This window comes from Hesperophylax consimilis, chromosome 26 (assembly GCF_061612785.1).
Source record: "Hesperophylax consimilis isolate HC1 chromosome 26, BYU_Hcon_1.0, whole genome shotgun sequence".
In the NCBI taxonomy this organism is placed as follows: Eukaryota; Metazoa; Arthropoda; class Insecta; order Trichoptera; family Limnephilidae; genus Hesperophylax; species Hesperophylax consimilis.
Genome location: NC_142861.1, coordinates 22,891,115 through 22,906,288, shown reverse-complemented (window position 1 = coordinate 22,906,288; position 15,174 = coordinate 22,891,115). Strand labels below are relative to the sequence as shown.

The 15,174-nt window shown below is 38.5% G+C and overlaps 1 protein-coding gene across 6 annotated transcripts in view; it reads right to left on the bottom strand.

The window, feature by feature from the left end:
- The window catches only part of jbug (filamin-type immunoglobulin domains fbug), a 166,294-nt gene that overhangs the window by 10,164 nt on the left and 140,956 nt on the right, over positions 1 to 15,174 (bottom strand). For all 6 annotated transcript variants that reach the window (XM_089647232.1, XM_089647226.1, XM_089647231.1 and 3 more), the window contains exons 32-48: positions 14,928 to 15,059; positions 14,026 to 14,268; positions 12,583 to 12,668; positions 12,039 to 12,270; positions 10,829 to 11,053; positions 9,955 to 10,106; positions 9,242 to 9,392; positions 8,194 to 8,451; positions 7,022 to 7,239; positions 6,323 to 6,459; positions 6,015 to 6,085; positions 5,617 to 5,745; positions 3,939 to 4,124; positions 2,484 to 2,686; positions 1,458 to 1,646; positions 950 to 1,106; positions 254 to 505 (exon numbers count right to left, since the gene is read on the bottom strand). In XM_089647232.1, the coding sequence (XP_089503358.1) occupies positions 254 to 505; positions 950 to 1,106; positions 1,458 to 1,646; positions 2,484 to 2,686; positions 3,939 to 4,124; positions 5,617 to 5,745; positions 6,015 to 6,085; positions 6,323 to 6,459; positions 7,022 to 7,239; positions 8,194 to 8,451; positions 9,242 to 9,392; positions 9,955 to 10,106; positions 10,829 to 11,053; positions 12,039 to 12,270; positions 12,583 to 12,668; positions 14,026 to 14,268; positions 14,928 to 15,059 (3,021 nt within the window). The remainder of the gene's footprint in view (positions 1 to 253; positions 506 to 949; positions 1,107 to 1,457; positions 1,647 to 2,483; positions 2,687 to 3,938; positions 4,125 to 5,616; positions 5,746 to 6,014; positions 6,086 to 6,322; positions 6,460 to 7,021; positions 7,240 to 8,193; positions 8,452 to 9,241; positions 9,393 to 9,954; positions 10,107 to 10,828; positions 11,054 to 12,038; positions 12,271 to 12,582; positions 12,669 to 14,025; positions 14,269 to 14,927; positions 15,060 to 15,174) is intronic.

Genomic DNA, 15,174 nt, shown 5'->3' with positions numbered 1-15,174 from the left:
AGCAGAATTCACCGGCTGCGACAGTGTGATATAATAGTCGCAGCTAGAGCTCATACGGACGTCATCGACATTCGTCCTCTTCCTTCTCATCGGGGGTTTTATGTACGCTGTCCTGTTGATAGTAAATACCTACATCACCTGTCATCTGTGTGATAAGGTTGAGACTCCGGTGCGACACTTGGTACTTGCCATTTACTATTTTACTTCACTTTACAAAAAAAAACAATACGTTATTGTAAGAAAAACAATTTACCGATTGTGAAATGCGCCGTTTCTCCCACATGCGCCGTGGCGAGTCCCCTTCCAGCCAGCAGCACCCTCTCGGAGGCCCCGCTGCCCTGAGCCCCTGCAGTGCCCGGTGCCCCTCCAACCACGATGGCAGCCCTGGGTGCGCCCGCCACCGCTACGCCTCCGTACATCAGTTCCAGGGGGAGCTCTGCCCCCGATAGAGAGCCTTCTGGGGGCGTGAGGGTAACGACAGAACGGTCCGATACGGTTTCCACCACTGAAAAGAGAGTAAGAAATGATACATTTTAGAAGAAGGCAAGACCATAAACTATAAAAAAAACTCGTATGTGTATCATATTAAATTTTGTTAGATGGTTGTCTTACATTTTTATATTCAATATATGTACATATATAGAGGGGAGAGTATCATGTCATACTTAACGTAGAGAATGACAAAATGCTTCGAAATGTCAACTGGTGGCAACTAGTGTTGAGAGAATAATGTGGCTAGTGAATGAAATGGTAATCGGATAAAAAAGATAATGATAAACAATAGAATAAGTTTGGTTGTCTGTTCTTTTTCACCTCACTTTTCTTCAATGTCACTTTTTTGTCATGTTATCAAATGAAACAATTGTTAAATTTATATTTTGTACTCGATACAATGCTAGCTTTCAACAGATGTCAGGTTCTCAGAAGTAAGAAGGTTATGTTAGGTTACCTGCAGATCGGCCTCCGAGCATGGCTTGGAGTTCCCCGGGCCCCGCGCCGGCCGTCAGGAAGACCAGCTTGGCGGGTACACGCAGGCGCCCTCCGCCCCCCGTCTCCAACTGCAGTGCCCAGCCCCCGACCACAGTGACGGCTGATGTGTCTATGACCTGAACAAAAATGAAGAAGGATTAGAAATGTATTGAATACATACAATAATTTTATTACAAAGGAAGACGTTAAAATTAATGTGGATGTACACAGTGTCCAGAAAGTCATAGTGCAAGCGGGAAACAGGTGAATCTACATCACACAGAACCCAAAAAAAAGTGACCATGTACACTGTATATGTAGATATAGGGGAGACATCACCCCCCGGTAATCTCACAGGAGTGACAAATACAAACTGAGAATCCAGGGAAAGATTGATCAAACAAGTGGTAAATGAATATGCCACATCTCGTAGTTTTAAAACCTACTTATAGGAGAGGACACCAAAAGGACAGAAAAAGGATTGTCACCTTGAGGTCCCAAGGGCTGCCGGGCAGGGGGCCCTGGTGGGGGCAGGATAGGCGCACCTCGTAGAGCCCCACAAACAGCGGGATGTAAGAGCAGCGCCACTCTCCTCGGCCCAGCCCCGCCACTGCGCACTCCAGGAGTTGACCTGCACCCTCGCTCCAGGATTCCTCGTGGCCGGATACTTGCTCGATCTGGAACAATATATAGTTCCACGATAATGATCTAATAAAATGATGTAATACAATAATGCATTAATCTAATTCAATTATGCAGTGATCTAATACAATGATGAAATGATCTAATACAATGATGCAGTCATCTACATACAATGATGAAATGATCTAATACAATGATAAATGATCCAAAACAATGATTCAGTGATCTAAATACAATGTTGAAATGATCTAATACAATGATGCAGTCATCTACATACAATGATGAAATGATCTAATACAATGATAAATGATCCAAAACAATGATTCAGTGATCTAAATACAATGTTGAAATGATCTAATACAATGATGCAGTCATCTAAATACAACGATGAAATAATCTAATACGATAATGAAATGATCTAATACAATGATGAAATGATCTAATACAGTGATGATATGATCTAATACAATTATGAAATGATCTAATGATACAGTGATCTAAATACAATGATGAAATGATCTAATACAATTTTACAATTGTTCATGGGTAGTAAAGGGTATCAATTATTACAAACCGTCTCTACTTCAATATTTCTTAAAACATAACATATGGAACTTCTTGGAAATTCTAGGTAAGAATTCTTCAAGGCGTTGAAGACAGTTTTACAACCTTTATAATGGCCACCTTTGAAACGCAATCTATCCCATCATGTGGCACGTTATGACGTAATGAATGTATACCTTTTGGTGAAACGTCATGGATCACATATGCAATAGCCGCATAGATAGGATAAATATATATATCTATTTATTACAGTTATTACGACTAAAACTGATTTTCATACAATGTAAACAGAAGATAATTTTTATTACCTGGACATTGGGCTGAGCATGCGGTGATATAACAGTAAACACCGACTCTTTTCCTACGTGTGCCACCGTCAAACCAGCCCCGGAAGCCCTGGTGGAGGCCCCTAGAGCCCCCTGGGCATTCAGAGTGCCCGCTGTGGCCCCTGTGCCCCCGCTGCGACCTGATACAACCCCTACGGATAGCGGGCTGCCTGGGACACTGACTCCTAGAAAACAATACAGATAAATTTATAAATTCTACAATAAATGGTATTTCGAAGAAAGCTTTAAATTTGCAGGCAGCTGTATGTTCTAAATTTTGGAATTTACGTGAATATTGGCATTTTGCAGTTTACAAACTTCGTATTTTTCAGAAGATATTCTGTTAACCCTTGGGAGCCAGAGCCCTGCAATTGCAGTGTTGAAGAATTGTGCCCACGCACGTCACGAAGCACTGCAATATCAGTATCGACCTTACATATTCATTTTTCCTTTGGATATATTCTATTGGGTTTGTTAAACACTAAAATCACTAAAGTCACTTGATCAAGAATTGTATTGTCTTCATGTTGGCCTTAACAAAAATGTGTTTTTATTTATTGAATATTCTTGCCGGCTCCTACGGGTAAAGAAGCTAAATATTACTTTGTCTCTGGTTTTGAGAAGATTGAATACCAATAAAATGTATCATTTCATATTCCTAATAGAGTCGTGCGAACTAAAAATATAACACAGCTTAGGCTTTGCAGAAGTCAATCCAATTTGCAGAAGTAGCAGATATTTTGAATGGCACCGAAAGAATTTACAAAAAGCATTTCGCATCTTTTTTTAAAACAGTTTAAATTTTGCTTTATGTAAATTTTAGTGAATTTGAATCACAGTAACGTGTCTACAGTACAGACATACTAACCCCGCCACGCGTTGCTGTGATTCAATCTCTATTGTCAAAACAATATGACGTGTTGCTCTTAAGTCCAACAGATGGCGCTGTATTTTCATAAAGAGCATGTTTTTACCTGTCACAGGTGACATTTATATAATATAGATATATAAAAACACACTTGTATTTGAATGCAACGTTGTGTCAAAATTTCAAAGCAATCGGTGGAGAACTTTTGTAGATTAAGGGCATTTGAAGAAAAATCACCATTCTCATGGGCACAATGCAAGACTTGGGTTTGAATAATAAAAGCAGTTTTTTCAGGATCTATGTACCCGAGAGGACTGAAATTTTGGATTTTTAACAAATAAACATTTATATTTTTATTTATATGGATGAAAACGATTTTTTCTATATAATATGTAAAGGTACATACTATTACTGTAAATAAATAAATGAACTTTTTTTTTTCAATTTAAAAAAAAAAAAACGTTACTCCACTCTTTTTGGTCACAAATATAAAAAAAAAACATAACCTTTGATGCAAAATAATGCCAAAATTTCAGGTTCCTAATGGTTAATAATTCTTGTTTTCTAACCTCCATAAGAGCAGTATATCCTGTAGTGTCCGGGCGTATTGGGCAACAACTGCACACTGTGACCCCCTTCGCCGCTCTGGCCCCCCTCTCCCTCGCTGGGGGGCAGAGCCTCTATGGCCAAGCCTTGCCCCTGAGGCCCCGTGGCTGTCACCTCCAGCTCGGCCAAACCGGCCCCGGCGGTGTTAACTAGAAGATTAAATTGAATTATAAATAGATTTAATTTGACAGATAAACGAGATCAAAATATCAATTAACTAATATGGATTATTGCACATATTATATAAACTTCATTCACATACATTCATTTTCACCCTGTTTCAGTGCGATAGCTAATATCATTATCGTCATGGTGAAAGACAACCATTCAGGATCGAAACGTTCCTTGAAATGGCTTCAGGTTTGAAAAGCCAAATACTTCTCCACCTTCTTCTCTCCATCTCCCATCATCATACGAGGGGAACCTCCCCCCTCCCTTCAGTCTTACAACGTAACCAAATTGTGGATGTCACAGTCCCGCTGGTTCCATGCAGTTTAAACTAAAAGAATGACAAAATTACATAGAACCACAATTCCTCGGAGATAGAATCTATTCTTCTGATGTTCTCTCCTATCGGATGTGGTTATCATCAGGGCAATCTTCTAGGTTTAGAAAATGGCAAATACTCATATGATGAAATTGAACTAACTCTAAACCTCTCTCCTTTGGTAGTCCGTCGGGAAAGAAATGACCTCATTTGCTTCTTCAAAATTATAAATGGTATTATTGATTCACCTACTCTACTGCAACTCATTCCCTTCAATATCCCCTCGCACAGACTCAGAAATAATGAACTGCTCTTCCTCAACCATCATTCGACAAATTATGGATATTATTCACCATTGTCCAGAATGTGTAGACTGGTCAACTCAAGTCAAAACCTTAACTTTTTTGGGATAAGTCTAAATGATTTTTGCCAGTCGTTAAACAAGTGACGGAATATTTAAGTGTCCCGTGGTCCTGACCCACGGCGTATTCTTGACTTGATTCGACTGGTCACTTTATTTTCTTATATTATATCTACCATATGTCTTTGCTTTCATGTACCTTTTGTCTACTCCCGTATTTTTCTTTTTACTTTATTCGTGTTATTATTTTGTAATTTGGACAATGTCCGTTAATAAATAAATAAATCTTCAAACTGCAGGCTGCTGCACAAAGCAACTGCGGAACTAAACTCGCACCAGTCACTTAGATTTCAAAGCCCTGAAGGGTTTGCTGGCCATATTTATTTTACCACTAGCGCAGACCCGTGAACCCGTTTCAAAAACAAATATTACAATTTTCTTTTTAATATAATTTTGGTTTTTTTGATAAATTAGACAGACAATCAGAAATTTACCTTTAAAATGAACAGCGTTACTAATAAACTTGAAAATCACAAAATTTGTCAAAAATTTTAACAAAATAAATACACATTTCACATATCTAATAATTACTAAATAATTAAATTAAATAAATTTTATCACTTGTGTGAACAATAAGTTCCAATTTTGAAAATGACACTTAAATTCAAAGTAAATTTGAGAATAAAATAAATCGAATGTGAAAATTTTCACACAGGAATAATTCACAAAGAACTAACATTTCACGCACAGACAAACGAAATTAGTATGTTTGACGATAGGGAAAATAGCTTACCTGTGAAGCAGATTGGAGTATGTACACTGACATTACCATGCGGCGTGTTGGTGAGGTGTACCTTGTTGGGATCAAACGCTTGGCAAGTGAAGGGGCTGCCTGACACTGGCTTGGACAGGTGTAAAACCTCTGAAATATAAAAATATTACAATATTATTACGCGCACAGAGTTAGGTTTGATTACTTGTAAGTATAACTACATACAGCCATACTAAAAAAACATGGTGTAAATATTACATGGCGCGTATGGTCATAAAGTTGACTCATTACCATGGCGTTTGTTTGGTTAAATCGGTATTAAACCAGGCGCGAGGCCGACTTTATCACACCAACGTTGAACAGGCACGTAAGAATCTAATTAGTAAGATGGATAATATGTAATATTGATCTTTATTTACCTATTGTGCAGTTCCCAACTTGAGTGACTGTGAATTCTGCTTGAAGCATGCCTGATTTTGTCTGGTAACATCTGAAATAAAACCAAAACACTGAGGAGATATTCGTAATGAATTCTACATTATGTATGTAGAAATTTTCAGTTGTGGTTAGAATTAAAAATCATTTTGTTGTGAAACATCTTTTGACACGCCCAGGGGGGGTAAAACAAGACAGGACAACGGGACGCCGCTCTTCAACGTTCGTCCAACCTCGTGCTGCTAAAACTCTGTGCGTGGAAGGCTGATTCTCGATAATTAGTCAGACTTACCTAACAGGCAATGCAGTGCCTCCGGGCCCAGAGACCACTACATCCAACTCTCTGGCGGGCCGGCCCAAGGTGTCTATGCTGAAGGAGCTGACTTGACCCACTTTGGCTTGGTACAGCCCTATGCCGGATGCCGTCACCTGGAATAAAACAGTATGTTAGTACATATTACAAACTAATTCAAAGAACTGGCAATTGGGACTCTTATGGGTCTCAGAAATATAAAAGCACAACAGGTAACCTTGCTTTTTCATACCATTTATTTATTTATACATATTATACGCCCATATGGACTTTTACAAGCTTGTGATAATATGTAATTCAGTTGAACAGTAATATGCTATTATAGCCTTCTTGTGACTATATTCCGTGCGGACAGCAAGTGGGCACGGCAAGTGAATACCCATCTTTGATGATAAAAATGGACATAGTATCTAGTAGCATTGATCCCCTGTGCACCGATACACACATGCGAAACTCGACAAACACGAGCGGAACACTCGTTCACAGTTGATGAGCACTTAGATTTCTTTGCCCACCTCACTATAAAAAGTCTGTTCTGAGGCAGGTAAGTTATCTAAAATATAGTTATACATAGTAAGATATAGTTCCCCTGCCTTTACACCTTTCACATAAGAGCACTCTTGTGAGGAATGACATAAAAATAAAAAAAAACATAAAAAATTTAATAAATGTATTTACTTCCTGCCCAACAGCTGCCGGTTGAACATTAGGTTTCAATGGTCTACGCGATACCGGAACCCCGTTATACAGCAGCGTGACTGTGTGGGGCGCGGCACGTGAGGGGTGGTACACCAGCTCCTGTCTGCTAGCCGAGGACCGCACCGAGTGGGGCACTGCGGTCCCTCCGCACCGGACCTGCGCCGTCAGCACGCCCGATCCCGCATCTGCTACGGAAACTGGAACAGAAAAGGAAATTTTAGCTATAAAATACCATGGGGTTGCTATATAAGAGAGACTTTACAACCTCGGTAATGATTGTGGCCATTTAGGTGACTGCAATTGATCTTATCTAACTTTCAAATCTGAACTCAAGAACTTGTGTAAAATGCATTATTGTGCTGTAACTAAATAAATACAGTAATTTAATTTAAGTAAGATGGTTCAAGCCCGAAAGAAACGGCGCGTAATTGCCTCTTTCTATGTCTTGTCCTCATGCTTCTCTGACTTCTACTACGATTCGTTTCCCATTATTTATATTCTCCTGGCACTCTATGTCCAAACCAATTAAATGTCCCTTTCTTGTTCATCTTGTTCACTACATTTTTTTAGCCCTGCATTCCTTCCGAATCTTCACTTTGTAACGAATTGCAACGTTAAACCCTAGTGTTCGTTACAATAATGTCGATATGCACTAAATATTGATTAAATAGAAGTCAGCATTGGACATTATCTATGACTTTAGTCTTTGGAGAGCGGTCTAGGAGGAAGGTTTTGCTAGTGGGTTCTCCTGGAGTGGATTGGAATGGCAACCCAAGCGGAGTACGTGGAAAAAATAATTATCTGGTATAGTTTATAATTATATGTTTGGTTTTACCTTTTGATTAATCCATTTACTTTTATTATTATGTTTAAATGATATGGCGCCCATAGAATAATTACATTTAAAGATACTGTAGTTGTCTTACCAATATGTCTCTTGTGTAATGTAATGTAATCAGGCAAGTTAATTTTAATTTATTTTAACTGACGAGAACTCTTCAAGTCTCATCTATATCATGCTATATTTAAACATGAAATTAGAGTCAACCTAACATTTAAAATGATCGAATCTTTAATAACTTCAAAATATTAGTGAAAGGTACAGAGTGATTACAACTTTTGGGATAATTTCAATAATAGAGAATTCTTACCTGTAATAATAGCCGGTCGATGGCAGTAAGCATCCCCCACTGAAATGACTCTCACTTTGTTGCTATCGAAGGCGTTGATGTTCTTTATGTAGAGCGGTCTGCCCTGTTGATCGGTGGCCCTTGCGGTGTAACGCCCTATGCGACCCACGCCAAACTCGGCCAGGCCGGCCCACACGGTGTGGGGAACTACATCTCCTGTCGGGTCAGTTATCTCCAGGGTATGGGCGGAGGTGGGTAGATCAACAGTTGCAGTGCCACCTAGTGAGGAAATTAAATAAAATTGAGAAATTTTTCATGACAATATTATCCGTAACCTAACCTATCTTTTGGCGCACAAATATGAACTTTCATTCAGAACATGGTAACAAAAAGAGCCACGGAAAAAGGTCACGTTAATCTGAGATCCCATCTGTATTTATGAGATAGATGTATGTGATAATCTATGAAATAGATCAGTGAGAAAAGGCTTTCTACATGATAAAAACTCAATGTTGAATGGAATTTAACTTTCATCATATGAAATTGATCACAGAATAAATATGATGGGAACCCAGAAATAGTTAGTAATCTTTTTTTACGTTGCGAATAAGCCCGTTGTCCCACAGATTGGTTAGCAATCGACATAAACCGAATACTTCAAGGCCCTGCGCAGAAAATTAAGTTCACTATAGAAGGATAACGGTCTGTAGCGCGGTTCAGTGTGGAACTTTTCTGCGCAGGGTCTTGTAGCATTTGGTTTATGTCGACTGCTTACTGACCCGTGGGACGGCGGGCAAAGCCACAGGAGTTCATAACTACCTCTGTTTAAGCCAGTGGGACTATACTCCCAATGAGGAGTGGAAAGAGATGGGGAGTGAAAGGTGGGGAAGGACTTGGCTATTCATATCTGATCACCAAATAAGACTAATACCATTCCAAGCAATGTTTCATTTCTGAATTTTGGAGTTTCACCAGGGCGATAATATGGTAGGCGGTAAGAAAAATATGATTGGGGCACTTCCGTCAGTATGTGCCGGCCCACTTAACTTGTTAAATGTATGAAACATACCAATCTGAACGTGGTTGACAGTCTCCTGAATGTCGCACTGGAAGGGACTGCCGGGAACGGCGGCCTCGTTGAAGGTGATGTTGACAAAGTGGGGCTCACAGGACTGGGGCACAAACGTCACGTCGTACAAACCCCGTGCACACGCTACTACCTGCAATTTATCAAACAAAACGATTATTTTAATATGACATTCTAACAACCACTGATTAATCAATTTATTTATATACCCCCCTTACTAATAAACATGTTTTAAATTTTATACAACTGATGAACTACTATTTACCATACTATGGTTGTCATCTTTTGGGATGCTGCGCGGAGGGTTTTTTTGAGAAGAGGAAGGATTGAACATTGTGTAGAGGGAGAAATCAGAGGCTGGCAAATCGTTCCGTAGCCGAGCTGTTGAACTCAAGAACGATTCTTATAAACGTATAGTTTTCATGAGACAAAAATATAAACTGTGTACAAATGTTAGGCGCGTGTTTGGCGTATTTCCCGACTATGCACCGGTGCCGAATGAGTCAGTAACATTAGTTCCTTGGAGCATCTTCCATTGAAATAGCGGTAGAACAAGAAAAGCATTCTCACCTGGTGCCTTTGCTCTAAAGATTGCAATCCGTTTGTTAAGATGAGATGTGATGAGGTTATCCACATAAATCATCAAATTGGGTTCAGTTCTTGTTAGGTTGGGTTTCATGGAAGTGCATACAAACCTCTGCTTTAACAGTGGAGTGTGCCGTAGATACCACCAGCTCGAGGGTTCCTTCCCCGGCACTGGCCGCATCCACACTGAAGGTCAGAGGTCTTCCCGCTTCACCACGGGCTGCCTCTCCAAGGCTCAACCCTTCCACCATCCCTTCTAAACCTGAAAACAGTGACAGACGTGTTAAATTGTAAAGATAGTTTTAGGTGAAGCACTATGAAGTAATGAAAATTCATGCGTTTTTGGTTTGAAAATTTGATTGCTTAGAAAGATTTTAGATGCTTCAATTAAATACTGCAAGTAGAACACATCTTGGACATTAAAACAATCAAGCATTTCGTTGATAAGTTAACTTGAGTGAAACTGCTTACTGTAAAGCCCTCCTAAATTTATTAATTAATCCTCCTATATTTCACCGTTTATCGCAATTTTTTAAGGGTTCCAAAAAAATAATGAATTCATAAAAATTACCTAGTATAATTACCAAATTTGGTAGCTATCGCTCAAGAGCATGAGAGGTGCTACCCGAATTTGGGTAGCTATCGCTTGATTGGTTAAAATATTTCAGAGAATTCTAAAGCATGACATAAAACAACTGCTCTAGATACACTAATAAAGTTTTGTTAAGCGATGAAGAACCATTGTTTACTGAAAATATGTATTTACTTTCTAGCCGAAAACGAACATATAAATGTGTCTCTTTAGGGTGAATTGCCTAATACAAAAAAAAAAAAAAAATGTGTCTCAATCTCACATACTGAGTCATTTTTTCCCTTAGGCTAGTTTTGCATCCTGACATTCTGAGTACTTGTCCAAGTTATCATCCGAGACTTTTCTATAATTAATCTGTATGAAGGATATAAAAAAAGAGAAAATTTTGGTACCTCCAGCCCCCAGCCCTGTGACCCTGACTTTAGCTACATCGTACACATTGCAGGTGAAGGGGGACCCAGCTAGCGGGGCCCCCGCGGCCTGCACGGTCAGCAGGTGACGCCCCACTTGCTCGGGGGCCCAGCGGGCCACCCATTCACCCTGGGGGCCCCCAGCCACCACAGTCACCGGGAGAGTTTGTCCCCCAGGGCCTGCAATGGAGACTGTAGCCTCTGCAGCTGAAAGATTGAAACATTATTTAAGCAATAAAAATCAATAGTTTTATATTAAAAGAGAAAATAATGAAGATTCTAAATTTTGTCAGAAACGAGAATTTTTATTTTGGCACCCAATCAGAGGGGTTTTTCCTAAAAATATTCTGCCTTACTTATAAACGCAGTGTAAATATTACACGGCGCTTAAGGTCAGAATAGTGAAAACTTGACTTATCACCGTGGCGTAGGTATAGTTAAACCGAGCTTAAGGCCGGCTTAAAAACAGGCACGTAAGAATCTAATAAGTAAATGTAGTTAGACAGATAAACTGGTAAGACAGATAGACCAATAAAAAAATAAATTATTGGTTTCTATGGCAAAGTTTGTACATGCTGTAAGTATAAACCATAATATAAGATTAAATATATATCTATTGTGCTAGGTAAATTAGAAACATAGAAGAATGATATAATCGTTTATTTGATATAATTGTCAAACTTAAATCTATGCATTAAATAAAGGTCACCAATTTAAATAAGACCTTTCGACTCTGTAATATCTCTGATATTAGTGTAAGAGCTCACTCATAGATGGCACTAGATTAGTTTCTGTCGAGTATTGTAGAGACCGAGTGTATGATAAATAATGTGGGAACCTCCATATCGGGGTCCACATTATTCCAACTGCCTGCTAAATAAGATATCAGAGCCCATTGTCAATCTATCACACTAAAAGTCCAAGTGTTTTATTGGGCCAGAGTTTTATTTGATAAGAGAGTTTGTTGACTTGGAGACACAACAGACTCCTGGGCTCCTGACAGTCCAACGAAATCGATTACCTGTTCAAGAAATATTTGTGATTTTTAAAATTTTTTTATAAATTTCACCCTAGCTAAGATAAAATTGACCTTATTTTATGCAAGCCTTTGATAACCTGTTTTGACATGGAATCGTATACATCAAACTTCTAGGGATTATATATTTATTATGTTAGGTGGCTGCAGAATTACCTCCGAATCCTGTCAAATTGACCTCTGCCTGATGCCCCCTTTGTGCGGCTCTCAGTCCATCCCCCTTGACCCTGGCGGTGGCGGGCGCAGTCCCTACGGGGGCCCCGCTGACGCCCCCCACAGCTCCGGTGGCCCCAGACACGATGCAAGTAAAGGGGGATCCGGGGACGGGACGCCCGTTGAATCGCACAGACAGGGAGTGGGGCGCCGCTTCAACTGGCTTGAAATTTACCTGGAACAGAATTTAAGATTAGTTATACGGATAATATGACTTTCTTTTAGTTAGCTCTAAGTTATATTATTTTCATTAATTTTTCAGAATAGACTTTCCAAGTTTTTAAAAGCCTGTTTAATAATATGTATTTATGAAATATATAGATAGAGTGATTAATCTGAGTGAATTTTAAAGAGTGGGGACAAAATAAAAGTATTATGTTAAAATTAACAAGGAATTTAAGAAATATGAGAAATATCACCTCAAACGGGTTTTCGTTGAATAAATAAAATTATTTGACATTATTCGAAAACAATATTATCTACTTACTTTGAATCTAGCATTTCCCTCACTTTGTACATAGTTGGGTACATTTCTTCCTCCAACAGCCACGATGATCTCTAAATTTCCGGCACCTGTACACAAATACATTAATTTATTTCACTTTCAGCACAAAATGATGCCATAAATTAATCTTATTCACTTAAAATTGACCAACCATAGACAACGATAACCAGATAAAACAGAACAGTGACAAGTTTAAAAAAAATTAATTTTTATCACTTTTCTTCAATGTTCTGTTTTGTCATGGAACGATATATTACAAGTGCGGCAGTATTAATTACATTGATAATGTGCCAACGATAATGGCCTGAACACTGTAAATGCAATGTTGTTGATCTGGGAAGCAGGAAACTCTAGTAGTCATTCATAGAATCTAATATTGTGATTGTTATTATATTTGATCTGATTTACTGAAGTGAACCGAGTTAATAGAAGATCTGTGAATTTCTCATCTCTGTTTAGCTTATTTCCTAAACGAAATGATCGATGAAGCTGTGAGTTAAGATTAAAGGAATATCTTGTACAGTATTATAGAACTGCACCGAAAACAATATGCAAACATTGTCTAATTATTATCACTAAGAATAAGTATTTATTAATACAATAATGGATGAGTAAAGTGGAGAGATAATACTTAGCATTGATTAAAAATAAAATAAAAGGAAATGAATAACAACTCTTCAAACAATGAGCAAGGAAACCTGGTTAAAAAATTGAAATTAAAACACTAAGCTGGTTATATAGCAGATATACATAACCCCTAAAGCCTCTGATATTTTGCAATATACCTATGTCTCGTTTATGAAAACTGTCAAAATGCAGATTGTGCAGAAAATATTTTCACATTAAATTCGATTTCAGATAAATTCGCTGTTTTTAAACATATTTCTGAATAAAATACTGTTCTTGAAAGCAGATTTAGAGACTCTTTCAGAATTTAGTATTATAATTCAATGTATGCAATTAATCATTAAAATTTTAAATGCAAACAATTTTAAAAATTTTAAAGTTGTTTCCTATGGTTTTTATTGTGCAAACATTACAGTTTATTTACTTACAACTTTACACGATAATAAAAAACATATTTAATTAAACAAAGGTATTATAAAAGTTACTGTCACTTTACTTTTTTCATATAATCTAAAAATATGAACGCTAAATGTTGTTTCAAAGAATTATTTTTAATTTTTCAGAAGTGTTCATGGTAATTTTTTTAATTCAAAATGAAAGCACGGTATTCTTTCTTTCTAACACCGTTTAAATCATATTTTTCACCGTAACACAAAATGAGATAGCATTGAGACCGTGTCAGGCTGGGATATATGTATATATCTCCCAAAAAGACTCTACGGTTGTTTATTGTCTGTGAAGAATCTCCCGAAATTGCCTAAGGAGTTAAATTAATGTATAATAATTATTTGTACTAACCAGCTTGTGAAGCATTGATAGTAAATCCGACAGGGCGGCCCACCACTCCAGGGCTGATGTCTGTCACGGTGACCCTCTCGGCGGAGTAGGCCTTCAGCAGGAAGGGACTCCCCTCCACATGTCCCCCGGTAGCCAGGCGCACCTCCACGCTGTGGTCCCCCACGTCCAGGGGGGTGAAGGCGACCGTGTAAAGGGCCGGGCCTGATGGGCTCACTGTGACCGGGAGGGCCCTCCTAGCTGGACCTGGATACATGGAAAAAAAGATTGATCAAATAGACCGGTCAGTGGCTAAGTTGAGTTCCCATATAGGTGTTATGGGTTCAATTCCTCTGCTGGCTAGTCCTCCAACAATCACAAATATCAATTTATTTATTCCTCTTTTATTCATCATGGGGCTGTTGCATTGGGTATATGAGCATTTCTGCATAGCGAGAATGAGACTTAAGACCCCGGTCTTCAAGATTTATACATCTATGATCACTTGTCAGCCCATAAAATGATCAAATCTTATTTGAAAAGGTAACCTGATCAATCATTTGTGGTTCGTAATCGGGATAAATCATCGGGTATTTCACGATCGACCCAGAACCAGTTATCACTTCTGGAGACAGATGCAGCTGTTGGCAGTGGAAAACACTAATGGCTGTAGGAATTGTGAAGACAGTTAAAAAACACCAACTCACCTATGGTGCTATTATCCCACCTTGATGGGAAGACAATATGTTGTGAAATTAACAATAGTAACCAATTCTGGTGGAAACCAGTAGATTATCAGAAGGATTATTATAAAGAGTATATTTTTACAGACAGAAAACAGAAGTTTGGGAGATAAACAGTTAGCCTAGAAAATGTTTGAGAATGGTTGGACTGATGAATAGTAAACATTATAAAATTTAACAAACCTAAGACTTCGGCAGTTGGAGCAGATGGACTTTCCACACTGAATTCACACAAAGCTCCAACCGATACTTTCTCGAGTGATTCAACATCCACTACCCGGGCTGGTGAGGAGATTTGGCATTGGAATGGACTCCCTGTAGATAAATAATATTATATATAGGTGCATTAATATCAGTTAGCTAAGACAAAAATAGCAATGTTTCCAGGAGAAAATATGAAAAGCGTACTAAGTTGAGTTCCACTATTAAC